This window comes from Antechinus flavipes, chromosome 4, assembly GCF_016432865.1.
Source record: "Antechinus flavipes isolate AdamAnt ecotype Samford, QLD, Australia chromosome 4, AdamAnt_v2, whole genome shotgun sequence".
NCBI classification, from domain to species: domain Eukaryota; kingdom Metazoa; phylum Chordata; class Mammalia; order Dasyuromorphia; family Dasyuridae; genus Antechinus; species Antechinus flavipes.
In genome coordinates, this window is record NC_067401.1 from 141,647,827 (window position 1) to 141,662,304 (window position 14,478).

Genomic DNA, 14,478 nt, shown 5'->3' on the forward strand with positions numbered 1-14,478 from the left:
TCACTGGCAAGAGGGTCAGAATTGGATCTACTGTGGTGTGGTCCCTTCCATGGTTCTGGAACTAGTTATCCAAGTCTGATTGTTTCCTACTGGAAGGTTTCTACAAGAAAACATCACATAGTCTTGGTGAAATGAAAGGTTGATTTCCTTTTTACTCTTTCCCTATTGGTTTCCCCAATCATTTGGGAAATGGCTGAACGTTATAGAATATAAATGAAATAGAATAGAACAGAATGTCATAAGAAATGATGAAAGTGCTGAATCCAGAGAAGTATGGGAAGATTTATGTAAATGAATACAAAGAGAAATGAGAGAACCAAGAGAATTAGTTATATGATGGCCATTTATTGTAAAGGAAAACAACTTTGAAAAACTTAACATGAATCAATGCAATAGTCAATGATAACTTTAGAAGACTGATTATGAAGCACATTTCCCCTTCCTTTTGAAGAGGTGATGGGACTATAGGTGAAGAATGAGAAATATATTTCTAGACAAGACATTTATTTATAACACAAAACTTTTGTTTGACTATCCATTTGTTATGAGTGCTTTTATTGGGAATAGAAGAAAGGAGTGTAGTCATAGATAGACAGATGAAAAAAGAGAAAGTAAAGAATATTAATGAAACATATAAAAATACTCAGAGGAGAAAAGAGAGTTCACAAGATGATATTGACAAGCAGGATCAGGTTGCTATTACAATAGTAAATTTACAACACATCCAAATGAACAAGTAAGTTGCATATAGTAGAGTCACAGTTTCACACAAATCCCATTTTCTAGTGGTCTTTGTATATGAGAATGTTCACATTAATCAATGATTTTCTAGTTCATGAGGTTTTTTTAAGAAATAGAATCAGCAGATCTTAATTGCTTAGTACTAAGGAAGAAAGGGGACAAGAGAATAGGCATTTATTAGTACTAAGTGATATATAAATAAATAAATATCTTATTTGATCCTCACAACAATCCTTTAAGTAGATGCTATTATTTTCTTTATTTTAAGAGAAGAGACCAAGCATTTATTAAGGACCTGCTACATGCCAGGTACTGTCCTAAACAATAATTAGTGAGGTAAGAGCTATGATTATTCCTATTTTACAATTAAGGAAACTGAGGCAAACAAGTTTAAGTGACTTTCCCAGGGTCTCATAAGTAAGAGTTTAGGGCTAGATTTGAACTCATGTAATAATGTAATGATAATAATAATACCTAACATTTATATAGTATGTACCATGTGTTAGGCACTGTGTTGAATACCTTGCTATTTTTTTTTTTTTTGAGACTCACAACAATCCTGGATGTGGATACTACTATTATCCCATTTTACAGATGATGTAACTGAAGTGGACAAAGGTTAAGTGACTTCACGATGTCATAAAGCCATGTCTGGGGTTGGATCTGAACTCAGAGTTAGCTTGATTACAGGACTGGGATCTATGATTTTCCCCCTCCAAACAACTTTAAAAATAATGCTTCAAATTGAATTCTGGAGCAACAGAACCAACAAAAGTTTGATTGAAACAGTTTTACAGGTTGACAACTTTGGAGGTTGACAGGAAAGATGTGTCTCACCAGGTTCCAATCACAACCTGGCAAAGGATGTGCTGGGAGCCATCAGCAGGTCCTGGAGGCTGCTGTACAGCTTCCAGAATTCTGAGCACATGGACAGTAAGTGGGCTGAACTGACCAGAGGAGCACAAGGAATTCTTTTGCTAGCACAGGGTGCACTGCCAATACATAGTTCCAGGTTGAGATCGCAAGGTGAAAAGTGCAAAATGGAATAGTATTCTGGTGTTTGTGGCCTGGGGGAGGGAGGTCCCTGACCACAGTTCCAGAGTGCTTGTGGTCACTCGCAGGCCACAGTACAGGCCAGGAGAGCAGTGACCACACCTCTTCTTAGATCATACAATTTTAAAAGAACTGAAAACTTTCAGACTCTTAGAGCTAGCTGAAAACAGTGGCACAAAAATCCCTGAATCTTGGGACAGTGCCCCTTCCACTCAGTGGAGCATATTGGAGCACAATCCAATTTTAATATAAAGTCAAAAGTCAAGAAATAGGTTGGAAAAATGAGCAAACAAGAAGAATTTGACCAGAGAAAGGTATTATGGAGACAGGGAAGATCAAGATACAAACTCAGAAGAAAACAATGAAATCAAAGCAACTATGTGCAAAGCCTCAAAGAAAAAGCCCAAAAAGGATTCCTGGAAGAGCTCAAAAAGGATTGTTTGGAAAAATTAGGAAAATGAGAGTAATACAAGAAAATTATGAAGCACAAAAATACTCAAGAAAATAACATGTTAAAAAACAGAATTGACTAAAGAGAAAAAGAGTCACAAAAATCCACTTAAAAAAAAAAAAAAAGAGTTCCTTAAATGCAAAACTGGCCAAGTGAAAAAAGAGATGTAAAGGTTGACTGAAGAAAATACTTTTTTAAAAATTAGAATTGGACAAATGGAAGCTAATGACACCATGAGACATCAATAAATAGTAAAAACAACAAAAAACAAGAAAAGATGTAGACTCTAGTTATGGATGTCCTTATTCTAAATTGAATAGCCACAGAAACACCATGAAGGTAAAGGACTTTTTAAACTGGAAGCTGATGAAGCATAATAGATAAAGGAGACCTTGTCTCTGGTAAAACGGCAGTCTTGTGAAACTTGTTTGGTCCATGATCTCATATTGTTTCTGTTGATTTAGTAGAAAGATGTGGAATAAAAAATCTTGGGTTTTAGTTCCTGTTGTTTTACCTTTAAAATGGGCATATATCTCACAGATTTATTGTTAGGAAGCTCTTTTATAAACTGTAAAGTACTATGGGGGCAACTGGGAGTGCAGTGGAATAGGAAGATCTGAGTTCACATATGGACCCTGACACTTACTGTGTGACTCTGGACAAGTCACTTAACCTAATATGCCTCAGTTTCCTCATCTGTCAAATGAGTTGGAGAAGGAAATGGTAAACCACTCCAATATCTTTGCCAAAAAAACCCAAAATGATGTCACAGAGACTCAGCGGACTGAAATGACTAAGAAATAACAATAACCAAGAACTAAGTGTATATGAGCTGTCATTGACTTCTCTAGCCATTGACTTTTCTAGGTTTCTAATGTTAAAGCTATGGATCAAAGATCAGGCAATCAGAACATGAAAAGATGGGTCTAATCCTACCCTCCTCCTTGATCCTTAATCACAGGATTTGTCTTTAGCACAGATTTACCAACCTTTATTCCCCAGTACTTTCTTACTCTTTCTTCTTCCTCCAAATTCAAGCTCCCAATTTCTGCCCCAAAGCTATTACAGCCTATTACTACTTAAGCACCCACAGGGGATACTCAGGTGCCAAGAAGAACATCTTCCCTCCTTCCTCTAGTCCTTGTTGCCCAACTGTGGAGTAAGTGAAGCAGACATCTTCCAAGGCACCATATTCTGCACTTGAGTCATTCTTAACTCTTCTCTCTCACTCCAGTGACTTCCTATGACTTCTAGGATGAGGTGTAAACTCTTTGTTAGATATTCCAAACCTCTCCAATCTTCTTCCATGCCTCCTTCTCCCTCACCATTCCTTCCATACAACTCTATCCCAGGAGAGAATTTGGCATCCCAGAGCCCAGACTCCAGGCACTTTCACTGGCTGTCCCCTTCATTTCCACCTCTTGGCTTCCCAGGCAACCTTCAAATTGCAGTTAAAATCCCACCTTAAATTTTCCAACCCCACCTTAATACTAGAGCCTGCATTAGAGCTTCTGATTGGGATTTTTTCCTTTCTTTATATGCCCAGAATTTAACATTGTTCCTTAGGCATTTAATGTTTATTGAATGATGCTCTATATCCAATAGTTGCCAAAGACTTTTGTGTCTACCTCCCAATTTTTTCTACTTGTCCCCTTCTCTCTACTCACCCTGCCAAACCTCTACCTCACTTCTCATCTGGACTATTGCCTTAGGAATGCTTCAAATGTCTCTTTTTCTAATTCATTTTCCTCACTCTATAATCAGGGATTTTTTTCTAAATGTGTGTCAGATAGCCCTCCTTTGTTTAAGGACCCTTTTGCATCTTGGAAAAAATATAAACTTCTCTAGTTAGCCTTTAAGCCCTTCAGGCAGTCAGCTGGCACAATAGAACCTTAGACCTAGAGTCAATGAGGTCCAAATTCAAATATGGCCTCAGATATTAGTTGTGTGAGTCTGGCCAAGTCACTTAATTTCTGTCTGCCTCAATTTCCTCAACTATAAAAGGAGGATAATAATAGCATCTACCTCACAAATATTTGTAAAGAATTTAGTACAATGCCTGGCACATAGTAGGTGCTTAGCTAATATTTGGGCAGCTAGATGGCACAATGAGAGTCAGTCCTGAAGTCAGGAAGACATATTTTCCTGAATTCAAATCCAGCCTCAGACACTTATTATCTGTGTGACCTTGGGGAAGTCACTTTACTCTGTTTGCCTCAGTTTCCTCATCAGTAAAATGAGTTGGAGAAGGAAATAGCAAACCACTCAAGTAACTGCCAAGAAAAGCCCAAATGAAGTCACAAAGAGTCAGACCCCACTGAAAGAATGACTGAATGAAAATCCCTTCTCTCTTTCTCCTTCACAAACTGTCAGTAGCCTACCCTCTTTCGGGCTTTATTATCTTTTACTTAATTAATTCTAATTAACACTGGTGATTTGCTGTTGACTTTACAATCAAATAGGATTTCCTCATGGATCCTTTTTAGATATCTTTTATTTTATTTCATAACATACATAATTATTAGTAGACTAGAGGAATAAGGTCTAGACCTGTGTTACTGATCATCTCAAATTCTTTCCCCCAAATCAAACTGACATTTTCTCTGCAACTTTGAGCAGCCAGAGGTCAAGTGTCTTGCCCATGATCACACAGTCATGTGTCAGAGGCAGGACTAAAGCCTGGGTATTGCTGGCTTCCCTACCAACTCTCTATCCACTAGGCTAAGGCTGCTTCTCAAGTAAAGTTCATGTATATAATTTGTAAATAAGTAAAATTGGCAGTGTGTTCTTTTTTATTGACAGGCATGAGCAATCAAATCCATCAAGTTTCAGGCCCATTGACTTAAACGGCAATCTTCTTCTGGGAATTAGGATTCATGCTCTCCATTTCCTCAGCATACAGCTCTCTAACCGCTGGTCATGAAAGGGTTGTGATCTTTTTTATTACTTAAATTGGTCACCAGGGGTCACTGTGGACTCCCCAGGGATAAGTCCCTTTGATAGTGATGGAGGGCAAGGAATTTGCCTTTCCAGGGGAAAGTGGACAGGAGGATGAAGAATGATGTCCAGAATCACAGATAAAGACTGAGCCCTCATAACCTGATGGTTAAAATTAGGGGTCCCTCAGTTTCCAGTGAACTCATTTTGCCAGTCTTAACTCCAGGCTGAGGCGTAGAATGTTCACTCATTTCTTTTATTGTGCATCTTTTAAGAATTATGTGGACCGAGAGATCCTAGACTCTTGGAGATTAGAAGGCCGCCAAAGAGCACCCGGGTACACCGCGGGCTTGAAGAATAACCTGGAAACCTAATTCCTTCCTTCCGTGGGCAGCGTGGTTCTGCTCAAGAATTGTTAGTGGCAGGAGCCAAATATCATTCAAGCTCCTTTTTTCTGGCACTCAGGGCTCTCGGTAGCCTGATTCCCCTCTGCTTCCAGCCTTGTCTTCTCGTGCCCCCCTCACCTTTCTCCACACTACTGCCTAAATGATTTGGGGGTATTTCCTCATTGGCCCCAAGGCTTCTTTTCTTATCTATAAAGTGAGTGGGTCAGATAAGATGGTATCTGAGGTCCCTTCCTGCAGCTTTCTGGATTAGGGGATTGAAAGGGAGGAGAGATTTGGGAAGAGAAGGCTAATGCAGGCTATTTCTTCCCTTCCTACCAAACTGCTGGGTGCTCAAGACCTACTAGAGACCCTCATTCTGCTGAGCCACAGGAAACAAGCCCAGCGCAAAGGAAAACTCCCTCCATTTATTGGTTACATTGGTCCCCCCACCCCTTTCCCTTGCACCCACCCCACTGTGTCAACATCCCACTGTGTCAACATCCCACTGTCCTGGTGTGTGCTGGCCGCTGGCAGGGCTTGATCAGCATGGGGGGAAGATGTCTTTGCACTGCTGGAGTATCAGCTCCACCACCTGGTTCTGAAACACCATCGTCATGGGCATGTTCCCCTCCTCAGATTCAGGCCGCAGCAGCGTGGGCCCAAAAACAATCGCCACACTCTGTACAGACATGCGGTTTTTTTCCTTGTGCTCGATCACCCTGGGGAGGGAAGACATGGGAATCAGGGTGGAAAGACAGTCTGCCGATGGGGACATGGGGCCCTCCTGACCCACTGAGAATGTCTGCAGAGTTTGAGCTCTTAGACCAAGTCCCAGTGTCCCAGAGCTGAAGGGCTAACCCAATGCCCCTCCTCCCCAAGAAAAGCACCTCACCTGCAGAGGTGCTGGAAGAGGAGACACATGGTGTTGTGGTTGGGAGCGGGAAGGGAATGCACCAGGTCCCGGATGCAGCAGCTCCGCTGGGTCTGATCCTGGAGTTCTGGAGTGAGGGTGTGGGGTTAGGGAGAAAGAAGGACTCAGTCAGGAGGGTCTGGGCTGGGAATGTTCTCTCTCTGGTGCAAGGAAAAGCTGAATTCCCACCCTCAGCTGGGAGAAATCTCTCCTTCTGCAGCTTCCTTCTGACATTTAGAGGATGGGGTTGGGGAAGGCATTCTTAAGAAATCCAGAGGGATGAAAGAAGCTGCCTGAGACATAGTAGAGGGAATGCTGAACTTGGGAGAGAAAAAGGAACTGTATTCAAATCCCATCTCTGATGTTTACAAGTTACGAGACTTAAGCAAACCACTTAAGCCTCCTGCACTTCAGTTTTCTCATCTATAAAATGGAGATATTATTACTCAGAGCATTTCACTTGTAAATGAGATAATGTACATGAAGCTTTTTGCAAACTTTATAATGCTCTAGAAATGTCAGTATTTATTGACAGAGCAGCTGCTCTTCCCAGAGGAGAGGTCTAATGGGACTATGGGCACTTATTTATATCACTTCATTTCCCCAATCCTGTCTTTTCCCTGGACTTTAATACCTCCATCATCCCCACCCCTCAGGCCTCATCTCTTACTGATGGCTGCAATGAACTGGCGGAAATGAGAAAAGGGGAACAGGGGCTCGGGCAGCTCCCGGAAAAAGAGCTTCAGTGCTCCAGTAATGACATGGACGTCCTCCCAGCGCCCATCATCCAGGTCCAGCCGTTCATCTGAAGCAGGAAGAGAAGAGAGGGTCAATGTCCTCCAGGGTGAGAGGGAGAGGAGCTGGCCTTCATCCTTTAGACTCAACTCTCAATAGAGAGAGGGGAAGGAGGAGGGAAGGATGCCTTGGGCAAGGAGGGAAGGGGCACTGGGGTCCAGGGAATCCAAACAAGGCCATGGCTAAGGCTGAGTTCCACAGGGCAGATGGGAGGGATTTTCCATAGCCATCTCAGCCGAGGCAATCTCTCTCACCACTCAGCCTTCTCAGATGGCTAGAGACTGGTCTGGATCCAGCTATTTCCTGGTAGACACTATGGGAAGGGGCAGTAGGTGGATAGAGAGCACTGGCTCTGCAGTCAGGAGACCTGAGTTCAAATCCAGCCTCAGACACCAGCTGTCTGAACCTGGGCAACTCACTTAACATCGAATGCCTTCAAAAGCGATGGGGGAAAGGAAGGACTATGGGAACCAAAGGGAGAAGGCCCTTACAATGAGGGGCTCTTCCTCTCAATATAAAATTCTGTCCTCCATCCAATTCAGACATCTCAGCACTTTCTTTTAAGACTGAGATCAACTCACCGTGATCCACCTTGTAGCGTAGTTTTTGGATGGTGGCCAGATTCCCACTGATGCGGTACAGTCCATCAATGTCCAACCCTAGCAGAGTTGAGAGAGAAGCTGGCGCCCACTTCTTCCAGGAAGCTCTCCTGGATTCACTGGGGAACAGAAGGGACACAACTCCCCTTTCTCTACCATCACCTCTCACCCCACAAGGGACATTTTTATCTACTCTCAACAAGTCATGTATTTGGATTCACAGCCTTCCTTGTCCAGCACTTGCCCTACTGTTCTTTATGATGTCTCACACAGTCTCATTTTTTATAAGGAGCAGTTAATGTTGAAAAGGGCATTACATCTAACTGTGTCTGTGTTTCAGATTAGGTTTCCTCACTCTTGCTCCACACTTCCCAAAAAAGCAGGGCTCTTGGTATGTTCTCTGACCCAGTATAGGACCGCCCCTAGTATACAGGGTGGGGCAGCAAAGAAATCTGAACCCCGTGGGCAAGAGGGAGAGGAAGAGTCAGATTAACATCACCTGGAGGCTCCCCTGGCTTACCTAACCCCAGCTCCACCCTCTGTCCCTCCCTAGGCCCGAGGAACTCTCCCCTTGGGAATGGGGGACAAGACCAGTCACTACTGCCTACATACCCCGAGACTCCACTGTCCGGATACACTGCTGCACAAAGCGCGGTATGAGGCTGTTCTCTCGCTCACATAATGTAGACAGTGCACAGCCAAACACCTGATCTGGAAAGGCAGACGGGAGAACCAGAGCTCAAATACCATGAAGGCTGACTGCCTCCAAATGTCCCTCCCTGGACCTCAGAAAACTGGCATTCAGGGTGGGGAACAAAATGCACACATCCAACTATTGGACTATATATAGAAATGACGAGGGACTCTCGAGAAACTTGGGAAAACAATGCAACTAGGAGAACAATTTATATTGCAACATCATTACACAGAAGATAGTTTGGAAAAGTTGAAAAACTGGTCAATTCAACAACCAACTGATTCCACAGGACCAGTGATAACATACAATCCACCTCCTGATAGAGGGACTCAGGTTGAAGACTGAGACATACATTTTTGGGCTTGGCTGATGGGGAATTTGTTTGTCTTTACTATGTATATTTGTTACAAGAGTTTTCTTTTTTCTTTGTTTCTTTCTCTTTTTTTTCTATGAGTTGGGGGAGGGAAAGGAGGTTAGAGAAAGAGAAAATACTTTTTAGAAAAATCTAATGATACACATGTCCATACTACCCATCATGCCTCACTATCGTGTATACGTGCTCCACCACACACATGCCTACCTTTGATGTAGCCTTTATCCCGAAGGGATTGCAGTGTGGGTCTCCTCAATAAGAATTTTCGGAGTTTGTGTCGAACCTTATTGGAGTCATTCTCAGGCCCCAAGGGACTCACTGTGGGTAGGAATCCCAGCATTCATTAGGAGTTGCCTGCTAGGTACCAAATAACTTTTAAAGAGAACTTCTTCATCCTACATAAGAATGCTCAGAGAGTTCTCTCCAAGTCTACCACTGAGGGAAGACTTCTCTGCCCTTGTGATAAAATGCTTTCCTCCCTTCCATTCTCCCACAACCTCCCACTTCCCAGCCCCACTTACTAGGATGTTTTTTTTCCTCTTCTTTTTCCCTTCCACCTCCCAGTCGCTCACTGGACCCAAAGTCAGCACTATTTTCACTGTCAGTCTCAGGATAAGCCTCTGTGGACTAGAGTCAGAGAATCTCAGAGTCAGAAGAGGTCCTCTTTTCAGATCTCATTTCCCCAAAGTAGGAATCCTAAATGTAGCATTCTTGACAGGCCCTCATCTGGAGTTTGATCAGCTTGAACCCTCATAGTGATGGGGGTTCACTATCTCATGAGATAAACTTCTATTGTTGGGCAATGGAGAGTTTTCCCCTTTATCAAGAAGAAATCTACTTCCCTATCAATTTGAAAGATAACATGGAATAGTATAATAGTTCTCAAATATTTTGAGCTCAGGCCTCCTTTATACTAATAAAAATTGAGGATCCCAAAGAACTTTTGTTCTGTGAACTATGTCTAGATACCAACTATATTAGAAATTAAAATATCATAATATTATATAAAAATTTTGAACTCACAGATTCCCTGAAAGAGTTTTGGGAATGTCATTTTGGGAAGAGTTATTTAATGGAAAGAGTATTAGACTTGGGATCAAGAAGATCTTTTTTTAGAATCCCACCTTAAACACCAATTATAGTATCTAAATCATAACCTCTCTGTGTCTCGGTTTTCTTATCTGAAAATGAGAAAGATTTGATTTCTATGGCCCTTAAGATCCCTTCTCACTCTAAATCTATTATTTTATTATACACCTTTGGCTCACATCAAGCATGCAGGCTACTCAGACCTCCAAAGTAGGACTTAATTTTCTTTGTGTTATGAACTCCTTTGGCAGGCTGGTGAAGCCTGTGAACCCCTTCTCAGAAGGATTTTTGGGAGGAAGTAAGGTAATTCAGGATTAAATTACTTGCCCAGGCTCTCATTGCTAAATAAGTGTCAAGTATCTAAGGCTGGATTTGAATTCAGTCCTCCTGATCCAGGGCTGATAATCTATGCACTATACTATCTAGCCTCTTCAGAAGGATTTTTTAAAAGTTTTTAAATATTTTATAAATAAAAAGATTTTTAAATAAAATAAGATACACAAGACTACGAAGGAAACCAATAATATTGAAATAAAAATGTAATTTTTTTTCTCTATCCAAGTTCATAGACTCCCCTGAAATCTATGGACGTCATAAACAGTTGTCAGAATTTCCCTAGCCTGTGCTTATACTGGTGATTATTTCTAATCCCAAATATGAGATTTTATATTTTGAAAATTTGATGGACCAGTGATTTTGTCAATGTGGGTACTTCTTCCAATGGTACTCCCTGATCATAGCCCACTCATGAGTTATCATTTTGAATCTTTCTTATCTTCCCATGGTATTTTATAGGGGATCCCTCCCATAGTGTTGGGAGTTTTCCTCCAGATTTCTTAACATTTTGTGGATACCAGTGGTGACTAGCCAATCCACCCTTCTGGTCACATGACTCTGTGATGACATTCTTTACAATGCTTCCCCAGAACAATATTATCACTGGTAGATATTGTGTTGCCACTTAGATCACCATTTTTAATAATTATCCCTATTAAATTTCATGTTGCTATTTCTGGCCCACAGAGCCAATCTATGTAAATACATTTAAATCCTGATTCTGGTATTAAGATTACCTCCTCTTCTCACATTCATATTGTCCACAAAATTAGTAAATCTAACTCCAACTCAGTAGCCCCTTCCCCAGATTCTTGGGCATTATTACTTCATCTTTAGAATAGAATCTTGAAGAAAATGACAATGAAATTGTCATCTAGAAACTGTTAACTGGAACATTAGGAAAAATACTTTCTGAGAAAGTCAAAGGACTAAAGAAACTTCTTTGTTAAGAGATTATGTTACCTTTGAGAATGTTTAAAGAGATATTTCTTGAAATAATTTTAAGTCTTAGGTTGTTGAGAAAGGACCCAAAAGAGAATTCCTGAGAAACTCTAACTGAAATTTCTGGGAGTACAGTATAGTAAGATTGACTTTCCAGAGTTGAGAAGTCAGCAGTTACAGTTGAGGGTACTGGGTTATTATTTTTATTACTGTGATATATATTTAAATATAACCTTGTATTGTTTGTTACATTATTATTAAATTGTGAAGTCAGTTACATTATTACTAAATTGTGAAGCCAGTAACAATTATGTTTATTTAATCCTTTAAAAGGGGGGTGGGGAGGGTTCTGGGAAAGAGAAAAGAGAAAGTTTATAAGAAAAACAGTTTTCTTGGCTTATTTACTAAACTGGTTATAATTGACTAATTAATGAGAATCATGTATTCCCACTGATTTGTCAGGAAATAACAGAATATATCTTGATTTCTTTAGAACTCAGAATCAGCATAAGATAACAAGCATAGAAGCTAACTGATTGGAAGTGGAGGTCTAGTGCAGTTATCAGTAGGCTGTATTATTTCTAAAATCCTGCTATATAAATATGTCATTTATATCTTTAAATTCTTAATCTGAAAATACAGATAAGATATAAAAATACAAAAATAGCAATTAGGGTAAGGTGAAAGACAAAGCCTGTGATAGACCACTAAAGAACTACTCTCCTCACCCCTGTCTCAATCCCTTAATTCACACTTTTTAGATTATAGGAAGGCACTATAGAAGATCAGAGACAAGGCTGTTGTTGCCTCCATCTTGATCCTGCTGGGTATCAGGTCTCATTTTTAAGGGATGTGAGTGAGTGGGTAGAAGGCACTGAGGATGGGAGTACAAAAATACACAGTCTGCATTTTCCCCACAACCCACCCAAAGTGTTTAGAGTTAAAACTGTGGAATGATGAAATACTGACTCTACTACTTACTGCCTTGTGAACTTGGGCTAGCTATATAATTTCTTCGAGTCTTTCTTTCCTTCTCTGTTGAAATAAGGAGTTTGAAATAGTTGATCCCTACAGTCTTTCTCAATTCTTGATCCTAACTATGAATGACATGTTATCACACAGAGACCAATATAATACAGAAGAATTACTAAAATAGAAGGAAAAATTGAATTTCTCTCCTCCTATAGTATAGAAAGTTATTTAATCTAATTCAAGGTTATGGGTGTTGGCTTTGAGTCCCAAGGGCAGGCTTGATCTCAGCTGGAAGACAGAGTCATTCCATCCATGAACACTGACTGCTCCTTTCTCTTTTGATTCCTTTCCTCATGAACTCTCCCATCTCAAACCATGCCTCTCCACAATGAATATTATTATTACCTGCTCTTGGATGCCCTGGCTGATCGCCTTGTACCATGTCCCAATAATGGCCTCCGAGTCATGCTGAATCAGGTACTCGGAGCCATCTCGACTCTGGAGCTGGAACAGCAAATATTTTCCATGTAATTCAATGAGGCATTACATTGGTATTCTTGCTCAGAAGCTCCTGATCTGAACTGAACTTCCCCACTGTGGCCTGGTGTATTCACTAACAAATACTTAATGAAGTATCCACTATATGCAAGGGTCCTTTAAGTTTTTATTCAAGTTCTTGATTTAAAAAATGTCAACCAGGGAAAGACAGAAGATAAAGCCCTATGGAAAGCATACCACCAAAGCCGCTACTTCCCTCCACATTGTGATAACTTTTTTTTTTGTTTTTTCTTTTAAATTGAAGCTTTTTATTTACAAACATGCATGTGTGATTTTTCAACACTGATCCTTGCAAAACCTTCTGTTCCAAATTTTCCCTTCCTTCCCCCCATCCTGTCCCCTAGATGGCAGGTATTCCAATATATGTTAAATATATTAAATATATATGTTAAGGGGCAGCTAGGTAGTATAATGGATAGAGCACCAGACCTGGGTCCAAATCTGGTCTCAGACACTTAGCACTTCCTAGCTGTGTGACCCTGGGCAAGTCACTTAGTCCCAACTGCCTCAGCAAAAAAAAAAAAAAAAAAAACAAACAAACAAACAAACAAAAAAAAAAACCCAAAACATATATATATATATATATATATATATATATTAAATCCAATATATGTATACATATTTATACAGTTATCTTGCTGCACAAGAAAAATCGAATCAAGAAGGGAAAAAAAAACCTGAGAAAGAAAACAAAATGCAAGCAAATAATAGAGAGAGTGAAAATGCTATGTTGTGATCCACACTCAGTTCCCACAGTTGTCTCTTTGGGTGTAGATGCCTCTCTTTATCACTGAACAACTGGAACTGGTTTGAATCATCTCATTGTTGAAAAGAGCCACGGATGACAACTTATTATTATTATCATTAACTCTATGACATCATAAGACTGTATTACCCATTGTGGATATAAAAATAGAAATGAATTCAGAGAGTATATGATCAAAAAAAGAAAAATGCATATATGCAATTAATTATGAAACAAAGAGGAATAAGGCAAATGGAGCAATTTGGAGCAATTCACAGTAGCACAAAAAACAGATATAAAACTATCAGGGACTTCAGAGGCTGACATGAGCAAACTGAGGTCCATTCTCAAAGGCAAAGTATCATGAGAAACTTGCAGAGGGAAGAGCTCAGTTTCATTTTACGGCTTGAAGTGGACAGGTCAAGTTATAAATAACTTCATGGCACACAAGTTAGATTGTTTCACAGGACTTCAACAAATAAGGTGGTAAGTGGGGAGAGAAGAGGAGAAGAAAGGTTCATTTTAGGCAAGAAATACTTCAAAAGTGAGGACATGGGAGAAGGGGGGGGGACAAGATTAGTAAGAGGAGCATAAGAGGCCAGACTAATTTAGCTGTTCTAGGTTGATTAAAATATAATCTTGATGAAAAGGAATAAAAGGTTAGAAAAGTAAGATGGAGTCCCCAATAGTAAAAGATCTCAAATGTTAGGGTCTTATAAACAAAAGTTTTATCACTGAATTTTGTAGACAATGGGGAACTATGGGAGAGGGGAAAATCTAACCATGTTCTTCCCCAGTTCAAGAACCTGTAGTGGAACTCACCTCCAACCTCTTGGCAGAAAGGGATTATAGGTGCAAATTTTCCAAGCATAACCAATCTGTGAATTTGTTTTA

At 40.3% G+C, this 14,478-nt stretch overlaps 1 protein-coding gene across 2 annotated transcripts in view; it reads right to left on the bottom strand.

The window, feature by feature from the left end:
- Nucleotides 1-325: 325 nt before the first annotated feature.
- ARHGAP27 (Rho GTPase activating protein 27) overlaps nt 326-14,478 on the bottom strand; it is a 73,202-nt gene continuing 59,049 nt past the window's right edge. For both annotated transcript variants that reach the window (XM_051994896.1, XM_051994897.1), the window contains 8 exons: nt 12,687-12,785; nt 9,464-9,569; nt 9,150-9,260; nt 8,485-8,583; nt 7,855-7,932; nt 7,149-7,283; nt 6,461-6,566; nt 326-6,287 (listed from right to left, as the gene is read on the bottom strand). In XM_051994896.1, the coding sequence (XP_051850856.1) occupies nt 6,110-6,287; nt 6,461-6,566; nt 7,149-7,283; nt 7,855-7,932; nt 8,485-8,583; nt 9,150-9,260; nt 9,464-9,569; nt 12,687-12,785 (912 nt within the window). In that variant the 3' untranslated portion in view covers nt 326-6,109. The remainder of the gene's footprint in view (nt 6,288-6,460; nt 6,567-7,148; nt 7,284-7,854; nt 7,933-8,484; nt 8,584-9,149; nt 9,261-9,463; nt 9,570-12,686; nt 12,786-14,478) is intronic.